This window comes from Trichomycterus rosablanca, chromosome 15 (genome assembly GCF_030014385.1).
Source record: "Trichomycterus rosablanca isolate fTriRos1 chromosome 15, fTriRos1.hap1, whole genome shotgun sequence".
In the NCBI taxonomy this organism is placed as follows: domain Eukaryota; kingdom Metazoa; phylum Chordata; class Actinopteri; order Siluriformes; family Trichomycteridae; genus Trichomycterus; species Trichomycterus rosablanca.
The window spans coordinates 14,529,054-14,551,916 of NC_086002.1; the positions used below are offsets into that span (position 1 = coordinate 14,529,054).

Genomic DNA, 22,863 nt, shown 5'->3' on the forward strand with positions numbered 1-22,863 from the left:
ATCACGAACCAATTTCAAATCAGGAGGACGTGAACAAGTACTTTAGCTTACAACATCAATGTATGTAAGATCTTCAGTGAAACTGCCCCCATAACAGACAATCTAGTCATTTCCAATTCCCAACTGTGAATCCTTTGCTGTGAATTGTCACCTGACAGTGTTGGGGTACATCATATCCAGTCCTGGAGATCGCATATCGCAGCAGCAGTGGAAAGAGGCCCTGTCTGACCTTCCCTTCCCGTATATACACTGATCAGGCATAACATTATGACCACCTTCCTAATATTGTGTTGGACCCCCTTTTGCTGCCCCATATGCAACAAACCAACATACTGTGATGCACTGTGTATTCTGACACCTGTGTATTCTGATAATCAGTGTTATTCACTTCACCTGTCAGTGGTCATAATGTTATGCCCGGTCAGTGTATATTGTCATTATCAGATACCTGATTGAGCACTTCATTAGATTGAATACAGATGTGATATTTGTAGGTATACATTCACTTGATGTAGTCCATGTTTCCATTTATCAGTTGAAAGTGCCCACCATAGGACACCCACTGACCAGATAATATAAGGCTGTTGAACCATTCTCAGCACTACAATGACACTGACATGGTAACGACATGGTAGTGTGTTGTTCTGGTATTCTGTAGCAGGTGCAGCAGTGTTGTTGGGGTTTATAAGTACTGCTTAAAATGACTAAGATGGTGTAAGATCATGTTTTGTTAACATATGCAAAGCACCTGGATGAGGAACATCTCTATTGGTAAGTGTGCAAATAGAGCAAGTAAGGGGGTGTGGGTGGAGACACAGCAGGGGGTTAAATGTCTCATTGGGTAAAGGATTGCAAAAAAGCAAAGAAAAGCTAAAGGAAACATTTTAATAATTAAAACCAAATAAAATATTTGTGGACAGCACTTTGAACAAACATCTCACCAATATTGGCACAATCTCCTTTATCTCCACTTCTTGTATACGCTAAATCCTCAAGTCTGTAACTGTGAGGGCCACTGGGCAGGTCTGTAGGGAAAACACACACACAACGTATTTAGTTTAACTTGTTTATGGTGGCATTAGCAAATCAGGAGATTGAAATTGATATTTAAATTCAGAATTTTCTGACACATCTGCTATCTAACACAATTGTGCATAATATGTAATAACATAATCTAATGTTACGTGGGGGTCGCAGCAGTTCAATGCAATAGCCCACCACTGCAGACAGTCGAATTTGAGTCTCTAGTAATATGGGCGGCACGGTGGCTAAGTGGGTAGCACTCACAGCAAGAAGGTCCTGGGTCCCACAGTCCAAAGACATGCATTTTAGGTTAATTGGAGATCCAAAATTGTCCATGACTGTGTTGGATATAACCTTGTGTGACCTAATCTTGTGTATTGAGTAACTACCGTTCCTGTCATGAATGTAACCAAAGTGTATAACATGACGTAAAAATCCTAATAAACAAACAAACAAACAAACAAACTCTAGTCATAAACAATTTGCAACATTGCTCCTGCTGCTGCTGCACTCATGTGCCCCCTCCAACATAAGCGCTGCCATCAACCGCTTCTTTTACCTGATAGAGGGGGAGTCTCATAGACTGCAGTAATGCATCCGTGATCTACCACTTCGACTGGACAGCACAGTTATTATTCCTGCTCGGCCACTGTCCCCGCCGACGGACAAAGCACATTGTGTGTCCGTGTAAGCGCCCGACTGGCTGATAACACAGTTCAAATTCGGATCACAGAGGTAGTGGGCTAGCGCATTACACCGCTGTACCACCCACTTGATGAGGGGGTTGGGTGGGGGGTATTAGGCTGCAACCTGTCTAAGCCAGTGTAGGTGTGGTGTACGCAGTGAAAGAAAATTAAATAGGAAACTGGAAATGACTAAATTAGGGGAAAAATGCATGCGCTGACATTTCAGATATTCTGACCGCAACAATATACAATGTCCTTGGAATGGTCAGGAGTGCTGCAGCATGTCTTATGATCTACAAGAAATCCCACAAAAGAAGGGTGTTAGAGCATCATATCAATGCCCATGGTTTCAGAATGAGATGTTTACCAAGCACATATGGATATCTTTTAAAAACAAAGGTTAGTTTGTATAGAAGATAAAAATTCCTGCAGTGCTAATCTCTGATGAAAGGATGGTGCCTGATTACTCAATGAGTCTTGCTTGCTAATCCCAACCACAAAGTGGCTAAAGGATAAAGCAGACACGGCCAGTCCTGCCAAAACAACACTGAAAAAGGCTTGTGGTTTTCAGAGGCCAACAAACAAATCCCCCTTGGAATTGAAGCACTTTTTAACCAGCACTGTAGAACAACACAACCAGCACTCTTACATAAACCTCCTTATGCAGTCGATACTTTGGGTCACGCTCCCGATAGAAACTCGTATTTAAACCTACTTTCACTTTGGACTGCCTGTTTGAAAACATTCTGGCCTTTCCTACACCATGCCCTCAATTCTAATTAAGTAAGGGCGTGGAACACCCTGTCTGAAAAAGCCTCTGTGTCCAACAGTACACACTGTTGTGTAAGCATTGCTATAGATACGTTGTCTATATGGACGAAAGTACAAACCCCCTTTCCAGAAAAATTAGGACAGGTAGTAAAATGCAATAAAAAGATACTTTTTATTGAATGAATAAAAAAGAAAGAAAGGATTTTCACTGAACCAATTCATTGTATTTTGTAAATATTAACATATTTGGAATTTGATACCTACAACAAACTCAAAAAAGTTGGGGCAGAGACATGTTTAGTACTGTGTTCCATCAAACAATCAACTTTAGGATGTACTGACAAATCTCCATCAATTACTTAATGCTGTCATGTCTACGAGGACCACAATATCATTGAAACACTTCCAACACCTTGTGGAAGCCAAGCCACAAACAATTGAGGCTGTTCAAGGAGCAAAAAAGGGTCATGAACAATATTATTATAATTTTCTTACTAAAGTGGCTGATAAGTGTATTTGATTATTAATAACTGAAAAAGGAGGAAAATCAGATTAAAACACGACTACTTGTTATTAAACAAACCTGTTGAGATGTAACTAATTTCCTCTGGGAGGTAGGAGGATGTGTGTCCATCAGTTGTAGAAGAATCAGTCTCTCTGTAGGTCTCCACCAACTCTCCACCAAGGTAGATATTCACCTAAAATCAATCATTTATACATACAGGTGGCAGGCTTTGGATGTCAATCGTTTTGGCAACTGTTCTTGTTCTGTGACTCTGTGATTGGCTCATTAGGACTAAACTAAAGTCAGCTACAAAATTCAAAATTATAAAACGGATAGTTCCGGTCCTAAAATCTGATTGGCTGAGCCGCGTTCGAAGCCGTTGTAAAATCCCCGATAAACGGACACCTAGGACCACCTCACATCATTCCATATTAATACGCCACTGAATACAAAAGTTAATGTTATTTTCGCCCTCATGTTGCCTAGCAACACTGTTAATCGAACTATTTTGCGTCGTGGAAGAATGCTTTATTGTAAGTTTATACACAATAAATACATTTATGAATTAAACATTGTTGTATTTATTATATTTTATGTTGACCGCCGTTTTATAAAAGCAATAAGCCACTCGAGACCGTGCATTACTGTTATGATTTTAGCACGAGGAAAGAAGTTTTAGGCACTCCGCTTCGCGTCGTGCCAAAAACGTCATCCCCGTGCTAAAATCACAGTAATGCACGGCCTCTCGTGGCTTATTGCTTTAAGAAGGCCTTTATTTATGAAGTCATTTTTCTGCATATCAAAGCAAATTTTAATGATGTCAGCCATACCTCTAGTTCTGCTTTAGGGTGCAGAAAGAAGAAAGGCTTCAGCACTGGAGATCTGCACAAGCATAAACCACAAAACCACTGTTCAGAACATTGAAACAAATTATGAACAGTGGTAAGATTCATATGGAAAAAACAATAAACATATAGTAAAAATAAACGTACAGTAAATAGAATCATTTTCAAAAAAGAATCAATGAATGAATAGAATGAATCATTTACTTAAAAGAACCATACACTAAATAGAATCATATACTAAAAGAAAACATTTACTACAAAAGAAATCACACACTAAACTAAGAGTCATTTGCCACAAAGAATCATAAACTAAATAGAATCATATACTAAACTCAAATCAAATCAAGGTTTATTTGTCACATACATAGTCATACACAGTACAACTGGCAGTGAAATGCTTTGTGAAAAGCTTTTTACTACAAAGAATCACACACTAAATAGAACCACAAACTAAAAGAGTCATTTGCCACAAAGAATCATAAACTAAATAGAATCATGTGCAAATAAGAATCATTTACTACAATGAACCACACACTAATTAGAACCATAAACTAAGAGTCATTTACCACAAATAATCATAAACTAAATAGAATCATGTGCAAATAAGAATACTATACTACAAAGGACCACATACTAAATAGAACCATAAACTACGAGTCATTTACTACAAAGAATAATACACTAAATAGAATCATATACTAAAAGGAATCATTTACTACAAAGAATCATACACTAAATAGAATCATATACTAAAAGGAATCATTTACCACAAAGAATCATACACAAAATAGAATCATATACTAAAAGGAATCATTTACTACAAAGAATCATACACTAAATAGAATCATATACTAAAAGAATTCATTTACTACAGAGTACCACACTCTAAATAGAATCATATACTAAAAGGAATCCTTTCCTACAAAGAATCATACACAGAGCATGAAGGAAAGTTCTAGAAAAGCTTTCCACAAGATTTCACAGTGTTTCTGTGGTGTTTTATGCCAATTTAGTCCAAGTACATTGTTAGATCAAGTACTAATATTGGACATGAAGGTCTAGATCACAATTGAATTTCTAAGTCTACTGAAAGTTAATTAATTGGGTTGGAGTTATCCTCACCAAACTTGTCATTTCTTTATAGCATCACTGGAACATAAAAGGGCTTTCTTCAAACTAATTTAGTGATTAGCAATAGATGTGGCTGAAACACACCCAATAATTAGACAGGGTGTCCACATACAATACGTTTGGAAGTATAGTGTATGTCAATGCATAGATTTAAACTTAAAAAAATCATGCTAATTGAAGGCAAGTTTTCTGAATGAACACCTGCTGTCATTGGCAGTTTTGCCATGGCTAATATCTACCAACCCTTACAGAGAATGTTGAAACTATTGCTCTAACTTGTATCATTGTATCAATTATAATGGCTCAAAGAATGTGACAAAGTATTTCTGGATTCGTGGGGTGTATTAGAAACATTATTTTCACTCAGAAATGTTTCTGAAAATGTTACTTACACTCGAGGTCTGCCTCCAACAATGGCTGTAAGTCCTGGTGCTGTGGGTTCAATGAAAAGATTATTTAGCTATTTGATATCAAAGTATTTTTAATAATATGCTCTAATGTTTCTATGGGATAAGTACATTTTATCATTTCATATACAGGGGTTGGACAAAATAACTGAAACACCTGGTTTTAGACCACAATAATTTATTAGTATGGTGTAGGGCCTCCTTTTGCGGCCAATACAGCGTCAATTCGTCTTGGAAATGACATATACAAGTCCTGCACAGTGGTCAGAGGGATTTTAAGCCATTCTTCTTGCAGGATAGTGGCCAGGTCACTACGTGATGCTGGTGGAGGAAAACGTTTCCTGACTCGCTTCTCCAAAACACCCCAAAGTGGCTCAATAATATTTAGATCTGGTGACTGTGCAGGCCATGGGAGATGTTCAACTTCACTTTCACGTTCATCAAACCAATCTTTCACCAGTCTTGCTGTGTGTATTGGTGCATTGTCATCCTGATACACGGCACCGCCATTGGATGCACATGGTCCTCCAGAATGGTTCGGTAGTCCTTGGCAGTGACGCGCCCATCTAGCACAAGTATTGGGCCAAGGGAATGCCATGATATGGCAGCCCAAACCATCACTGATCCACCCCCATGCTTCACTCTGGGCATGCAACAGTCTGGGTGGTACGCTTCTTTGGGGCTTCTCCACACCGTAACTCTCCCGGATGTGGGGAAAACAGTAAAGGTGGACTCATCAGAGAACAATACATGTTTCACATTGTCCACAGCCCAAGATTTGCGCTCCTTGCACCATTGAAACCGACGTTTGGCATTGGCACGAGTGACCAAAGGTTTGGCTATAGCAGCCCGGCCGTGTATATTGACCCTGTGGAGCTCCCGACGGACAGTTCTGGTGGAAACAGGAGAATTGAGGTGCACATTTAATTCTGCCGTGATTTGGGCAGCCGTGGTTTTATGTTTTTTGGATACAATCCGGGTTAGCACCCGAACATCCCTTTCAGACAGCTTCCTCTTGCGTCCACAGTTAATCCTGTTGGATGTGGTTTGTCCTTCTTGGTGGTATGCTGACATTACCCTGGATACCGTGGCTCTTGATACATCACAAAGACTTGCTGTCTTGGTCACAGATGCGCCAGCAAGACGTGCACCAACAATTTGTCCTCTTTTGAACTCTGGTATGTCACCCATAATGTTGTGTGCATTGCAATATTTTGAGCAAAACTGTGCTCTTACCCTGCTAATTGAACCTTCACACTCTGCTCTTACTGGTGCAATGTGCAATTAATAAAGATTGGCCACCAGACTGGTCCAATTTAGCCATGAAACCTCCCACACTAAAATGACAGGTGTTTCAGTTATTTTGTCCAACCCCTGTATATATGATATACAGTATATGTATATGTATATGAGTCATGTATATATATATATATATACAGTGTATCACAAAAATGAGTACACCCCTCACATTTCTGCAGATATTTAAGTATATCTTTTCATGGGACAACACTGACAAAATGACACTTTGACACAATGAAAAGTAGTCTGTGTGCAGCTTATATAACAGTGTAAATTTATTCTTCCCTCAAAATAACTCAATATACAGCCATTAATGTCTAAACCACCGGCAACAAAAGTGAGTACACCCCTAAGAGACTACACCCCTAAATGTCCAAATTGAGCACTGCTTGTCATTTTCCCTCCAAAATGTCATGTGATTTGTTAGTGTTACTAGGTCTCAGGTGTGCATAGGGAGCAGTTGTGTTCAATTTACTAGTACAGCTCTCACACTCTCTCATACTGGTCACTGAAAGTTCCAACATGGCACCTCATGGCAAAGAACTCTCTGAGGATCTTAAAAGACGAATTGTTGCGCTACATGAAGATGGCCAACGCTACAAGAAGATTGCCAACACCCTGAAACTGAGCTGCAGCACAGTGGCCAAGATCATCCAGTGTTTTAAAAGAGCAGGTTCCACTCAGAACAGACCTCGCGTTGGTCGTCCAAAGAAGCTGAGTGCACGTGCTCAGCGTCACATCCAACTGCTGTCTTTGAAAGCTAGGCGCAGGAGTGCTGTCAGCATTGCTGCAGAGATTGAAAAGGTGGGGGGTCAGCCTTTCGGTGCTCAGACCATACGCCGCACACTACATCAAATCGGTCTGCATGGCTGTCACCCCAGAAGGAAGCCTCTTCTGAAGTCTCTACACAAGAAAGCCCGCAAACAGTTTGCTGAAGACATGTCAACAAAGGACATGGATTACTGGAACCATGTCCTATGGTCTGATGAGACCAAGATTAATTTGTTTGGTTCAGATGGTCTCAAGCATGTGTGGCGGCAATCAGGTGAGGAGTACAAAGATAAGTGTGTCATGCCTACAGTCAAGCATGGTGGTGGGAATGCCATGGTCTGGGGCTGCATGAGTGCAGCAGGTGTTGGGGAGTTACATTTCATTGAGGGACACATGAACTCCAATATGTACTGTGAAATACTGAAGCAGAGCATGATCCCCTCCCTCCGGAAACTGGGTCGCAGGGCAGTGTTCCAGCATGATAATGACCCCAAACACACCTCTAAGACGACCACTGCTTTATTGAAGAGGCTGAGGGTAAAGGTGATGGACTGGCCAAGCATGTCTCCAGACCTAAACCCAATAGAACATCTTTGGGGCATCCTCAAGCGGAAGGTGGAGGAGCGCAAAGTCTCGAATATCCGCCAGCTCCGTGATGTCGTCATGGAGGAGTGAAAAAGCATTCCAGTGGCAACCTGTGAAGCTCTGGTAAACTCCATGCCCAGAAGAGTTAAGGCAGTTCTGGGAAATAATGGTAGCCACACAAAATATTGACACTTCAGGAACTTTCACTAAGGGGTGTACTCACTTTTGTTGCCAGTGGTTTAGACATTAATGGCTGTATATTGAGTTATTTTGAGGGAAGAATAAATTTACACTGTTATATAAGCTGCACAAAGACTACTTTTCATTGTGTCAAAGTGTCATTTTGTCAGTGTTGTCCCATGAAAAGATATACTTAAATATCTGCAGAAATGTGAAGGGTGTACTCACTTTTGTGATACACTGTATATATATACAGTGTATCACAAAAGTGAGTACACCCCTCACATTTCTGCAGATATTTAAGTATATCTTTTCATGGGACAACACTGACAAAATGACACTTTGACACAATGAAAAGTACTCTGTGTGCAGCTTATATAACAGTGTAAATTTATTCTTCCCTCAAAATAACTCAATATACAGCCATTAATGTCTAAACCACCGGCAACAAAAGTGAGTACACCCCTAAGAGACTACACCCCTAAATGTCCAAATTGAGCACTGCTTGTCATTTTCCTTCCAAAATGTCATGTGATTTGTTAGTGTTACTAGGTCTCAGGTGTGCATAGGGAGCAGGTGTGTTCAATTTAGTAGTACAGCTCTCACACTCTCTCATACTGGTCACTGAAAGTTCCAACATGGCACCTCATGGCAAAGAACTCTCTGAGGATCTTAAAAGACGAATTGTTGCGCTACATGAAGATGGCCAAGGCTACAAGAAGATTGCCAACACCCTGAAACTGAGCTGCAGCACAGTGGCCAAGATCATCCAGCGTTTTAAAAGAGCAGGGTCCACTCAGAACAGACCTCGCATTATTCGTCCAAAGAAGCTGAGTGCACGTGCTCAGCGTCACATCCAACTGCTGTCTTTGAAAGATAGGCGCAGGAGTGCTGTCAGCATTGCTGCAGAGATTGAAAAGGTGGGGGGTCAGCCTGTCAGTGCTCAGACCATACGCCGCACACTACATCAAATTGGTCTGCATGGCTGTCACCCCAGAAGGAAGCCTCTTCTGAAGTCTCTACACAAGAAAGCCCGCACACAGTTTGCTGAAGACATGTCAACAAAGGACATGAATTACTGGAACCATGTCCTATGGTCTGATGAGACCAAGATTAATTTGTTTGGTTCAGATGGTCTCAAGCATGTGTGGCGGCAATCAGGTGAGGAGTACAAAGATAAGTGTGTCATGCCTACAGTCAAGCATGGTGGTGGGAATGCCATGGTCTGGGGCTGCATGAGTGCAGCAGGTGTTGGGGAGTTACATTTCATTGAGGGACACATGAACTCCAATATGTACTGTGAAATACTGAAGCAGAGCATGATCCCCTCCCTCCGGAAACTGGGTCGCAGGGCAGTGTTCCAGCATGATAATGACCCCAAACACACCTCTAAGACAACCACTGCTTTATTGAAGAGGCTGAGCGTAAAGGTGATGGACTGGCCAAGCATGTCTCCAGACCTAAACCCAAAAGAACATCTTTGGGGCATCCTCAAGCGGAAGGTGGAGGAGCGCAAAGTCTCGAATATCCGCCAGCTCCGTGATGTCGTCATGGAGGAGTGGAAAAGCATTCCAGTGGCAACCTGTGAAGCTCTGGTAAACTCCATGCCCAGGAGAGTTAAGGCAGTTCTGGGAAATAATGGTGGCCACACAAAATATTGACACTTCAGGAACTTTCACTAAGGGGTGTACTCACTTTTGTTGCCGGTGGTTTAGACATTAATGGCTGTATATTGAGTTATTTTGAGGGAAGAATAAATTTACACTGTTATATAAGCTGCACACAGACTACTTTTCATTGTGTCAAAGTGTCATTTTGTCAGTGTTGTCCCATGAAAAGATATACTTAAATATCTGCAGAAATGTGAGGGGTGTACTCACTTTTGTGATACACTGTATATATATATATACAGTATATATATATATATATATATATATACAGTATATATATATATATATATATATATATATATATATATATATATATATATACATACATACACAACTGTACCATGCTAAAACCTACCCATCCCAGTTCCTGCTGGCGCTACTTCTCTGGAGAAAACTTCCAGAGCTTTCTTTTGCCTGTGGTGAACAGCCAGCCAAAGAACTGCTTCCCGAAGGCTCTACAGAATAAAAATGTATAAGAGTGGGATAATTTAATACTGTTTGTGTAGTTACATTTAGAAAACGATATTACACAAGTAGAAGCTGTGAATGGTGCCATTTCACATAGACATCATTGTGTGCAACAAACTTTAAACACCCTCATTTTGTGTATAAGCATGTATGTTGTACAAAGTAATAAATGTAGGGGTGCCAATAATTGTACCAAAGTTTTTTTTTCTTGATGAAGGATTTTTGGGAGTTAGTTTGCTTTAATTAAAGGTTGGATTTTGCTATTTGTCAATTATTTATTTATTATTTATTAATTAAGTTCATGTTTTACACTTTGGTTACATTCATGACAGAACAGGTAATTACTGGTTACACAAGATTCATCAGTTCAAGTCTTTAATGTCAAACACGGTCATGGACAATTTTGTATCTTTAATTTTCCTTACCTGAATGTCTTTGGACTGTGGGAGAAAACTCGAGCTCCCAGAGAAAACCCACACTGACACGGGGCAATAAAGTCAAAACATTTCAATTTTGAGAATGAAGTTGTAATATTTTAAGAATAAAGCCATAATATGTTGCTTATAAAGTCAAAATATTTTGATTTAGAAAATAAAGCTGTAATATTTTAGTAATAAAACCAAAAACCAAACATATTATGAAAATAAAGTGGAATTATCAAAAAAACTGTAATATTTTAATAATAAAACCAAAAATATTATGAAAATAAAGCGGAATTATCCAAAAATCCTGATTACATTACGCTTCCTTTCTACTGATGCTGATCCCCACTTCTGACTGAGAAAAGCGAGACTGACACGTGCAGTTGCCGACTGCATCTTTTTACCTGCACGAGGCGTTCATATGCAGATCAGCTTTGTGTACGCAGAGCTAGATCCCGATCAATGCATTATCCCTCGACTGACTCTGTGCAGGCGCCAGGTCGTAATTGCATCAGTTATGAGGTCCTGGCTCCGGCTTCCCATCCTCTATTAACAGGCAATCCTTGTTCATGTAGGTGTCCAGCCCAGCTGGATGGCAGAGCTGAATTTCGAACCGATGAGTTCGAAATGTCAGCTCTGGTGTGCTAGCGTGTTCTACCGCTGCGCCACCTGAGCGGCTATAAAAAATGTTTAACAGTGTTTTTACCAGGGTTGCCAATATTTGTAGAGGGGAATGTTCATAAATAGGTATTTAGACCCCTTAACTTTTTGCAGGTCTACTTCCACAGGGAAACACTGGGCGCAAGGCAGGAACACTCTGAAGAGGACGCCAAACCATCACAGTGCCTTCCAATACCAGAAGTCTTTCTTTTAATTATTATTAGACTAATTTATAAGTATTCAGTCCACCAAGAGAAAGGATCTGGTGTTTTTGTTAAACATCGATAAATGCCCACTCTGTACTTCTTACCTACCTGGTCTCACCTTTTATATTTTGATTAAATGTAATGTAATAGTATTATTTTATTATTTTAAATGTATTTAAACCTATTTTAGCTATTCAGAGATTTACCAGGATCAGGCACAAAGTGTTTCTGTTCCTTCGCTGGAAGTTTTTTACTATTGTATAAAACAAGTGTGTTGTGCAGAAAGAAACCTACAGTGTTGACGGCATGTGGTCCATATGTGTCCTCAGCACCCAGAACCTGAATGTTGACGCCGGTGAAATCCTCCAAACCCAAGTGTTTGAAAATACGCCTGGTTCTAGAAGCAAGATTTCACAAATGTTTACTTCAGAAAAATGTCTGCCAATGACGGAAAACGTTCTGATGTTACAGCCTAATTATGCAAACACATGCAAACCTTTTAATTATGCTTTCTGCTGTCTTTCGGGCTTTTTCCGCAGCTTTTGGGCCACCTACAGGACAAACCGCTGTCGCCCTAAACCCGTCCATATATGTAGCGCAGACCTGTAAAAGATAATCGCTCATTTAAAAGACAGCAGTGATCAGACATTACTGTTTGACTATATAAGACATGGTTCCAGATACACCACATGGCAGAAAAATTCATAATACGCCTCCTAATCACTGACTTCAGGTGTTTCAGCTACAGCTTTTGCCAACAGATGTATTACATGTCTTCGTGGCAACAGTTCGGACCCTGTTCCAGCATGTCTGCGGCCCTGTGTACAAAGCGGGGTACGTGAAGACATGATATGACAAGTTTGGTAGGCATGAACACCAGAGGTCTACGCAAAGGCCTGGTCTCAAAACCACGGAACAGTTCTGTGATGGAGTAGAATGTCAATTGAATGGCAAGACACGAATTCTCCGCCAGCCTGACCTCACAAATGCTCCACTGACTGAACTGGTACAAATTCCAGCACACACAAAAAAACTCTGGGAAAGCCTGCCCAAAGGGGTTGAGACATGGGGAGTGGTTGAGGTTGTGCATGTTCCAATTCTAAATCAGCATGACCGTAGTTTTGGAACGGGTGTCTATGTAAGTTTAGCTCTGCAGTGTTTATCAAAAGTAAGAAATAAAGGAGAAGAAATCAGTTTTATAAAGAATAGCTAGAAATGTGAATGCTATTATATGAGTTTTTATATGTGTTGTAACGATTCCCTTGCTTAGCAGCGGTTTTCACACACAAAATTTTATATTTATTTATGTATTTGTATTTTTAAAATGAATTTTCTCCCCTTTTCTCCTGATCTTTAGCGCAAACTGACACACGCCCCCTCCGACACGTGGGCAGCAGCCGTATGCATTTTGTCACCCACATTAGGCGAGTGCATATATGCAAATCAGCCTTGTGTACGGAGAGGCACACCCTGATGCGCACTCTTTCCCTGCCTCTGTGCAGGCACCATCAATCATCCAGCAGAGGTTGTAGTGCATCAGTTATTAGAAGTCCCTCTCCGGCTTAATACCCCACCCCTATATGAACAACAGGCCAATCGTTGTTCATGTGGTCGCTCAGCTCAGCTCAGCCCAGCCCAGCCCAGCCCAGCCCAGCCGGATAGCAGAGCTGAGATTCGATATGATGCATTCAAAATCCCAGCTCTGGTGTGCTAGCGTGTGTTTTTACTGCTGCGCCACCTAAACAGCCACTGACCTAGTTTACTTATTTTTTTAAGCAGTATAGCCCATTCTTTTTTTAGGATTTTTATCTCCATTATCTAATAATATTATGAGCTCCAACCCTGATTGTAAATCCGCTGGCCACCTCCTGCACAATAACCTACATACACAGAGCCGTATTGTATACAAAAACCACGCTAAGCTCCATGTGACCCTAAAGCAGCTGGAAGAGACCCTGTCCAACCTTCCTTCCCATAAACATGCCCAGTTTTGTTCGTGCGGACGCAGTGCCGGGTTGTACTACAGTTGTACTAGCTCACCAGTGCCCATATAGCCCATTTTAAGCAATGTGGAAAATGTTTTGCTCATCTCGTCCTATCTTTCTTATATTTCCACTCTAGAGCAATGATCTTGACTACATGATGAATGAAAGCCTGGGTTAACTGGTAACATCTTGCAAACACGCTGAGCTACTGTACATTTATGTTATGCTTGATGCTAGACTTCACATGCTTTAGTACTAGGCATGGGACGCTTTTTGCTGGTAAGCGGCACGTTTAGATGCAACAGTAATACTTAATTATAGGCTTGTAGTTGTAGCCTAGTGGTTAAAGTACTGGACTAGTAATCAAAAGGCCACTGGTTCTAGCCCCTCCACTGCCAGGTTGTCACTGTTGGGCCCTTGAGCAAGGCCCCTAACCCTCAATTGTTTGAACAATATACTGTCATAGTACTTTAAGTCGCTTTGGATAAAAGCGTCTGCTAAATGCCAAAAATGTAAATGTAGGCTTACCTTATAGTCACCCGATGGCTGTGCTCCGTGTGCTCCACGTACTTTAACAGCTCCACCTTCTACACCTGAAATTTGAAAGGAAAATTAGACTGCTACTTGTGTTTAATTCCCTGTCCCACAAACAAACAGTCAAACTAACCTCAGTGTGCATTTATGCATTACATATGCTATTCGCTATGACATTAGGAGCACAATTCTAACAGAAAGACTGGAGTTGGGCTACACTGCTTTAGGAAATCAGTAAGATAAAACAGAGCTACAATATGTAGGGCTTTTAATGTCAGAATCAGGACTTGGTAGTGTATTTTGAACTTGGAAGGCGACCAGTACAACTAACACATTGCAATAGTCCAATTGTCTTATTATCAGTGTTTGCTTATTTTGGACAGATGTAGCTTAATTATTTAATTTATTTGATTTAATAAATTAAGCAGATGTGGGGCTTAAAACAGCGAATTTCTGATTACCAGTCCTGTACCTTAACCACTGAGATACCACTATCCCATATTAGATAAAAACAATCAGTCAACTTATAGATCTGTGAATAATGTAGTAACTATAACTACAGGGGTTGGACAAAATAACTGAAACACCTGTCATTTTAGTGTGGTAGGTTTCATGGCTAAATTGGACCAGTCTGGTGGCCAATCTTCATTAATTGCACATTGCACCAGTAAGAGCAGAGTGTGAAGGTTCAATTAGCAGGGTAAGAGCACAGTTTTGCTCAAAATATTGCAATGCACACAACATTATGGGTGACATACCAGAGTTCAAAAGAGGACAAATTGTTGGTGCACGTCTTGCTGGCGCATCTGTGACCAAGACAGCAAGTCTTTGTGATGTATCAAGAGCCACGGTATCCAGGGTAATGTCAGCATACCACCAAGAAGGACAAACCACATCCAACAGGATTAACTGTGGACGCAAGAGGAAGCTGTCTGAAAGGGATGTTCGGGTGCTAACCCGGATTGTATCCAAAAAACATAAAACCACGGCTGCCCAAATCACGGCAGAATTAAATGTGCACCTCAACTCTCCTGTTTCCACCAGAACTGTCCGTCGGGAGCTCCACAGGGTCAATATACACGGCCGGGCTGCTATAGCCAAACCTTTGGTCACTCGTGCCAATGCCAAACGTCGGTTTCAATGGTGCAAGGAGCGCAAATCTTGGGCTGTGGACAATGTGAAACATGTATTGTTCTCTGATGAGTCCACCTTTACTCTTTTCCCCACATCCGGGAGAGTTACGGTGTGGAGAAGCCCCAAAGAAGCGTACCACCCAGACTGTTGCATGCCCAGAGTGAAGCATGGGGGTGGATCAGTGATGGTTTGGGCTGCCATATCATGGCATTCCCTTGGCCCAATACTTGTGCTAGATGGGCGCGTCACTGCCAAGGACTACCGAACCATTCTGGAGGACCATGTGCATCCAATGGCGGTGCCGTGTATCAGGATGACAATGCACCAATACACACAGCAAGACTGGTGAAAGATTGGTTTGATGAACATGAAAGTGAAGTTGAACATCTCCCATGGCCTGCACAGTCACCAGATCTAAATATTATTGAGCCACTTTGGGGTGTTTTGGAGAAGCGAGTCAGGAAACGTTTTCCTCCACCAGCATCACGTAGTGACCTGGCCACTATCCTGCAAGAAGAATGGCTTAAAATCCCTCTGACCACTGTGCAGGACTTGTATATGTCATTTCCAAGACGAATTGACGCTGTATTGGCCGCAAAAGGAGGCCCTACACCATACTAATAAATTATTGTGGTCTAAAACCAGGTGTTTCAGTTATTTTGTCCAACCCCTGTATGTACATATATAGTATTAGGTCTATACCATTGTAGGGTGCCCCTGGAGTCAAGAGGGTAAAGGGTCTTGCTCAAGGAGCCAACAGTGGCTGCATGGCAGAGCCGAGGTTCAAACTCACAATCTCCTGATTGATAGATAGATAGATAAATAGATAACTTTATTAATCCCATAGGGAAAGTCAGTCCAATGCTCGACCCACTAGGCTACCACTGTCCCAACTGTCCTACTACTACTACTACTGATAATAATGATGATAATAAAATATATTATAGATACATAAAACTAAATAAGTATCTGTAGAATCTTAATGGGTATAAAATTGCAAATATGTATGACAGTTCATGTGAAGTGCAGGTGTAAATAATAACAAGTCCAGTGTATAGTCCAGGGTGTTAACAGTGTAGTGTGGTGTTCAGTGGGGAAGAAACTGTGTCTGAGCCGACTAGTCCTGCCACGTATGCTACTGTCTCCCCTCCCAGACGGCAGAAGGTTATAAAATTGTAACTGGGGTGGGAGGGGTCCGTCTGCTCTGTTGGACATCCCCTTCCAGGGGCATTGGCATTGACGGTAGCCCCTCCTTGCTAGCTATAAACTATATGGCTTTGTAAACATCAGTGTTGACTTTCCACTAGTGTTTGAAGTTTTGTGTATTGGAAACTGCCAGTGTCTGCAGGGGTAGAGGTCGTAAGTCAGTGAAAGGCCACTTGAATTTCTCCACAACAAACATGTTGAGGCCTGCACAAGGACACAGTCATGCTGGAACAGGCCGGGGTCTTTCTCAGACTGTAGACTTCATACAATTGGTTGAAACACCTGAACTCAATAAATAAATGGGCTGTCCACATACTTTAGGCTAGATAATGTATGTTGGCAGATTAAAAAACAGAAGCCTGTGTGACTGACCGAGGCTTCAATAAAACAATTAGGAATTATTAAATTGGTTCAGTGCCACTCCCATGTTTTTCTTCTCACCTGGTACTTCAGTGATGGTGACCTGTGAGAAGTCACAAGAAACATCAGGCAGCAGGTAACGGCGTGGATCCCCGATTTCATACAGTAACTGTTCTGCCACAGTCCCAAAGGAGACCAGACCGCCCGTTTTGGGAGGTTTGGACAGAGTAAACGAGCCATCAGCAGAACATTCAACCACTGGGAAACCGATGTTATCCCTGTGGAACATAAACCAAGTCTAAATACACAATAAGTATTAAAAAGAAAATCAGAACCAAACAAATATTGCATTTATAGTTAAAATCCTACCAGTCAGGAACTTTGTGCCAGTCAGTAAAAATTCCACCAGTTGCTTGAGCCCCACACTCTATCAAGTGGCCTGCAAGACTGAAACAGATACAGAAATGTGTTACTTGGGCACCACGGAAGTCTAATACGCTAACCCACCACCACTGAGATACAAGTCTCAAGTTTAAAAGTGTAAAGAATTCAGCTGACACAATCCCGGGATTCACATACGAAGAGTCACACACTGATCTATGTGTTCCTCAACTTCTGTACAGGCTCCTGCTTCACTTTATTTTATTTGTTAATATACCTGTGGCCAGTGATAGCTCAGTGGTTAAGGTACTGGACTAGTAAACAGAAGGTTGCCGGTTCAAGCCCCGCCACCACCAAGTTGCCACTGTTGGGTCCCTGAGCAAGGCCCTTAACCCTCAATTGCTCATTGTGTTTCGCTCATTGTGTAAGTCGCTTTGGATAAAAGCGTCTGCTAAATGCTGAAAATGTAAATGTAAATGTAAATATACCTCAATTTCAGGCCTGCAACACATTCCAAAAAAAGGTTAGGATGGGGACAAATTAGGGCTTATTAGGGCTATTTAGGGCAATTTCTCCCTCTACATTGCATACTATCATTCAACAATTCAAGGAATCGAGAGGAATTAATTTCAGTGTGTAAAGGCCAAGGGTGCAAGCTTAAGCTGAACAATAGCTGATAAGACCACATGGGTGAGGGATTACTCTGGCAAACCTTTGTCAAGCACTACAATACAGAGTTACATGCACAAATGCCACTTAAAACTTTACTGTGCAAAAAAGAGCCTAATGTTAACCATGTCCAAAAGTGGCGTCGACTTCTCTGGACTCGGAGGCATCTAGGATGGACCATCACACAGTGGAAACGTGTATTGTTGTAAGATGAATCAGCATTCCAGGTCTTTTTTGGAAAAATGTATGCAGTGCGCTCCGGACCAAAGAAGAAAAGGACCATCCAGACTGTTATCAGCAACAAGTTCAAAAGCCAGGGTCTGTCATGTTATGGGGATGTGTCAGTGCCCTTGGCAAAGGTCATTAACACTTCTGTGATGGCAGCAATAATGCAGAAAAGTACATTGAGATCTTAAGACGCCTTCAAGACATCATCTTTTCCAGGCACAAGACAATGCAAAAACCACATGCCGCACACTTTACAAAGGCATGGCTGTGGAAGAAGAGGGTACGGGTACTAGACTGGCCTGCCTGCAGTCCTGACCTGTCCCCAATAGAGAAAGTGTGGAGAATTTTGAAATGAAAAATGTGACAATGACGACCCCGTACTGTTGCACATCTTAAGACGTGTTTGCAGGAAGAATGAGACAAAATAAAAGCTGAAACACTAAATCACTTGGTCTCCTCGGTGCCAAAAACGTCTTCTAAGTGTGGTGAAAAGGAATGGCAACATTACAAAGTGGTAAATGCTTTACTGTCCCGACATTTTTTGGAATGTGTTGCAGGCCTGAAATACAGGAATGGATGTATATTAATAAATGAAATTAAGTTGACACTGTTGATACAGTCAGATTCATCCTGTCTGCAATGAAATAAAAGTCAAAGTAAATGTAAGAAACTCTGTGTTTTGTTATTATTTGCATTTTCCATGCTGTCCCAACTTTTTCTGATTTGGGGTTGTACAAACCAGGGTTCTCACACAACATTGAAGACCCCACCCCCTTTTTAGTCTGGTATTTTCCTACTCAGCAGACTACTAACCAGGCCAATAGTCTCTTGCAGGCACTGCCCATTTGAATTTGAATCGAATTTAGGGGGGCACGGGGGCTCAGTGGGTAGCACTGTCACCTCACAGCAAGAAGGTCCTGGGTTCAATCCCCAGGTAGAGAGGCCCGGGTCCTTCTGTGTGGAGTTTGCATGTTCTCCCCGTGTGTGCGTGGGTTTACTCTGGGAGCTCCGGTTTCCTCCCACAATCCAAAGACATGCAAGTGAGGTGAACTGGAGATACAACATTGTCCATGACTGTGTTTGACATTAAACTTGTGAACTGATGAATCTTGTGTAACGAGTAACTATCGTTCCTGTCATGAATGTAACCACATTGCGTAAAACTCTACATTTTTGGATTACATTTATGCCCTGATTTATCTTATTTGCTCTTTTTCTATTCTTTCTATTCTTGCCTCTGTTTGTAATCTGTACCAAGTTCCTTGGCACAATGTCTTTCAAACAGTTACTGAGACTGATTATTAAAATTGGTACTAAACTCCTCCTGCAGCCTCAAAGCACTTCTGTCCTAAACTCGACTTGATATTCTTCCAAGCATTTCACAACCAGCTGTGTGTCTCAATAAAATCCCAGCTTACTATAATAGTACCTTCCAGCAGCCAAGAGGTCATAGTTATTCTGCTCCCATCCAAACTGTTAAAACACAACCACATAAAATATAGATCAAGCACTGAATCTACTGAGACATTATATGGCTGAAAGTATGTGGACACTCTTTTTAACCTGTTAAGTTTAGATGTTTTAGCTACACACATTGCTAACAGGAGTATAAAATAAGATATATGATTCTAACTTCCAGCCCCTTCCAGCATTACTGCAACCTTGTGCACCATGCAAGGTCCATAAAGACACGTCTTGATGTGTTTGGTGTAGGACAGTTGTGGCCTAGCGGTTAAGGTACTGAACTAGTAATCCAAAGATTGCTGGTTCAAGCCCCACCACTGCCATGTTGCCCTTGAGCAAGGCCGATAACCCTCAATTTCTTAGACAATAAACTGTCACTGTACTGTAAGTCACTTTTCTCTGACATTAACTCCTTATTAAATAGCTTTGAGAGTTTTATTGGGAATCGTATTGTCCTCAGTGCCTGACCTCACACATGCTCTTTTTGGTCATTTACTTTTGCCCTTTTTTTCCATATTTCAACCCAATCTAGTCATTTCCAATTCCCTCTTTATATTAGTTCCCCTGCCCACTTGCACCAACCCTGTTCTAGGAGAGGAAAGCTGCAGACTATTACGACACAAGTCGTTCAGTCTCACACAGACCTGTATTGTGTATGAAGAGTCATTTAATGCCCATGGTTTTGGAAATGATATACCGCAAGCTCATATTCAGATGTCCACATACTTTTAACCATACAGAGTACATACTTTAAATGCTGTTTTTAATTATACATAATAATTACAGACGTCATTTCTACTGTCCAGAAGTAAATTGTGGAATTATAAAAGTGATGAGGTACAACTGTTTTTGGATTCAATGCAATGGGTGATGTGAAAGCAAGATGGGACAACAACAAACCGTACTGAATGCATTAAGGGTCCGAGTACCACTGCACTGTCAACGCAACGCCCGGTCACTACAATATCTGCCCCGAGGTCCAAGCATCGTTTAATAGGAATGGCGCTGTAAAAAGCAGAGACTCGGATGAGAACAGCAGGCGTCAGTAACACGCAGGTGACTATTTTCAGTTTAGGATACATGTTAAATGTGTCACTTCAAGCCTGGGGAAATTAAGGCACCATTTAAAATGACAAACACACAGGGTCTAAAGAGATTATTTATTTATTTGAGTTATACACTTTATACACATGAGTGTGTCATTTATGGCACAATCTGCATTATGGTTAGTTCTTTTTTTTTTTTATATTTTATTTATGCATTTTCCCATTTTTTTCCAATTTAGCATAGTCAATTTGTCTTCCGCTGCTGGGGGATCCTTGATTGCAGTTGAGGTGGGTGTATTGCTGCTCACGCACCCTCCGACCCGCACGCAGCCCTTTGCGGAACCCTCTTTCACCTATGCACTCTGCACAGGCGCCCCTCTATCTGCCAATCAGGGTCCTTACACAGCGTTTGAAAACCCCACCCACATAGTCCGGTCCTCCCGCCTAGTGCAGCACACACTGCCAACGTCGCCTGCCGGTGGCAAGGCCGAGTTTCGAACCGAGGAGCTCAGAATCTCTGCGCTGAAGTGCTAGCGGAATATCCCGCTGAGCCACTTGGGCGCTATGTTTAGTTCTTTGTAATATTTTTTATTATTTACTATTAAATGAAGGATTTAACAGAAAATTCGGTTACGCTTACAAGATACAATCAAGTTTGTCAGTCAAAAATAACATTTTGATTAAAAAAGATGAACAAATCAGACTTTTATTACATGCTGCAAAATGTCCCAGCCCTTTTTTCCCTAAAATGTGGATATGCATTTAAAAATCAATAATAAATTATGATATGGATATAGCCTTGGGTTGCAAACTTTCTCTAAATGTTAAAAGTCAACATGTATGTAATTAGTTGTAGTAGTAACAACAATAAGACCATAAAACTACAAACAAGCACTAAAGCAAAACCTAAAACTCACTCAAAAAAGCTGAAAACATGAGAAGGGGAAAGAAATGAATGGGGGGTTTAGGGGTACAGTGTTGAGCCTGGATCTGTAAGGAGTTTCCCAGAAAGCATGAACATGTGGGGGAAGGGCATTCCAGGGTCGAGTGTCTGCAGCATGGTTTGGGGGAAGGTAGAGCGCCTGAAAGTTTTCATTTGTAGCAGACATTCATCCATACAAACAGAGAATTCTTAGTACAGATGAATCACATGCTTTAAGTGATTCATCTGTAAGTAATAAGAACAACTGTGCTGTAAATTTGAATTCATTTTAATGAACTGTTTACTGATTAACAAATCTCACCCTAGATATGCGTTCATACTATGGACGGTCTTGGGAAGTGATTTCTTTTCTTCTCCATCAGACATCTTCAGCATATTTAGAGAGTCTTTCTACAGTAAAGAAACAAACCATAAAAATGATCTGCTACTTCTGAGATTATCGTTTTTTGACATTTATTATACACAATTTATTCAATGGTACAAACTCTTATCCATAAAAGAGCTGCATGTTTTTATACAAACCAGGCTAAACCTAGTTCCATTTGCTTAATCAGTTAGTCGTAATGTGTAAAACGTTATAGGTGGAATCGGCTAAAGTCCCTGTATGGTTGGTATGAAAATGTAAAGCCACTGTGGCTCTTCGTGGATACGAGTAAGCCAAATTGTTTCTGATGCCCCCCTGTGGGTGTTTGCAGTAGCGTTTAAACAATATACAACCCCAAATCAGAAAAACAGAGTTTCTTACATTTACTTTGACTTTTATTTGATTGCAGACAGGATGAACCTGATATATTTCATGATTTATCTGGTCAACTTCATTTCATTTATGAATAAACATCCATTCCTGCATTTCAGGCCTGCAACACATTCTAAAAGAAATTGGGATGAGGGCAATTTAGGGCTAGTGATGAGGTGAAAAAACTAAATAATGATGTGATTCCAAACAGGTGATTGTAATCATGGTTTGGTACAAAAGCAGCACCAGGAAAGGCTGAGTCTCTGATGAGCAAAGATGATCAGAGGATCTCCAGTTTGTCAACAAGTGCCTGAGAAAATTATTGAAATGTTTAAAAACAATCTACCTCAAAGAAAGATTGGATGGGATTTGCATATTTCGCCCTCTGAAAAGACCCGAAATCAGCATTCCAGGTCTTTTTTGGAAAAAAAGGACGTTGTGTACTCAAAAAGACAAAAGACAAACAGGACCATCCAGACTGTTATCAGCAACGTGTTTGCAGGAAGAATGAGACAAAATAAAAGCTGAAACACTAAATCACTTGGTCT

At 41.0% G+C, this 22,863-nt stretch overlaps 1 protein-coding gene across 1 annotated transcript in view; it reads right to left on the bottom strand.

Annotated features, from left to right (window-relative positions):
- Positions 1 to 22,863, bottom strand: part of LOC134329321 (uncharacterized) — a 43,761-nt gene that overhangs the window by 9,345 nt on the left and 11,553 nt on the right. Inside the window, exons 5-17 of the mRNA XM_063010548.1 lie at positions 21,881 to 21,969; positions 20,496 to 20,595; positions 19,556 to 19,599; positions 17,218 to 17,295; positions 16,930 to 17,126; positions 14,143 to 14,207; positions 12,126 to 12,232; positions 11,924 to 12,026; positions 10,229 to 10,328; positions 5,354 to 5,393; positions 3,816 to 3,867; positions 3,064 to 3,178; positions 942 to 1,025 (exon numbers count right to left, since the gene is read on the bottom strand). Coding sequence (XP_062866618.1) covers positions 942 to 1,025; positions 3,064 to 3,178; positions 3,816 to 3,867; positions 5,354 to 5,393; positions 10,229 to 10,328; positions 11,924 to 12,026; positions 12,126 to 12,232; positions 14,143 to 14,207; positions 16,930 to 17,126; positions 17,218 to 17,295; positions 19,556 to 19,599; positions 20,496 to 20,595; positions 21,881 to 21,969 — 1,174 coding nt within the window. The remainder of the gene's footprint in view (positions 1 to 941; positions 1,026 to 3,063; positions 3,179 to 3,815; positions 3,868 to 5,353; positions 5,394 to 10,228; positions 10,329 to 11,923; positions 12,027 to 12,125; positions 12,233 to 14,142; positions 14,208 to 16,929; positions 17,127 to 17,217; positions 17,296 to 19,555; positions 19,600 to 20,495; positions 20,596 to 21,880; positions 21,970 to 22,863) is intronic.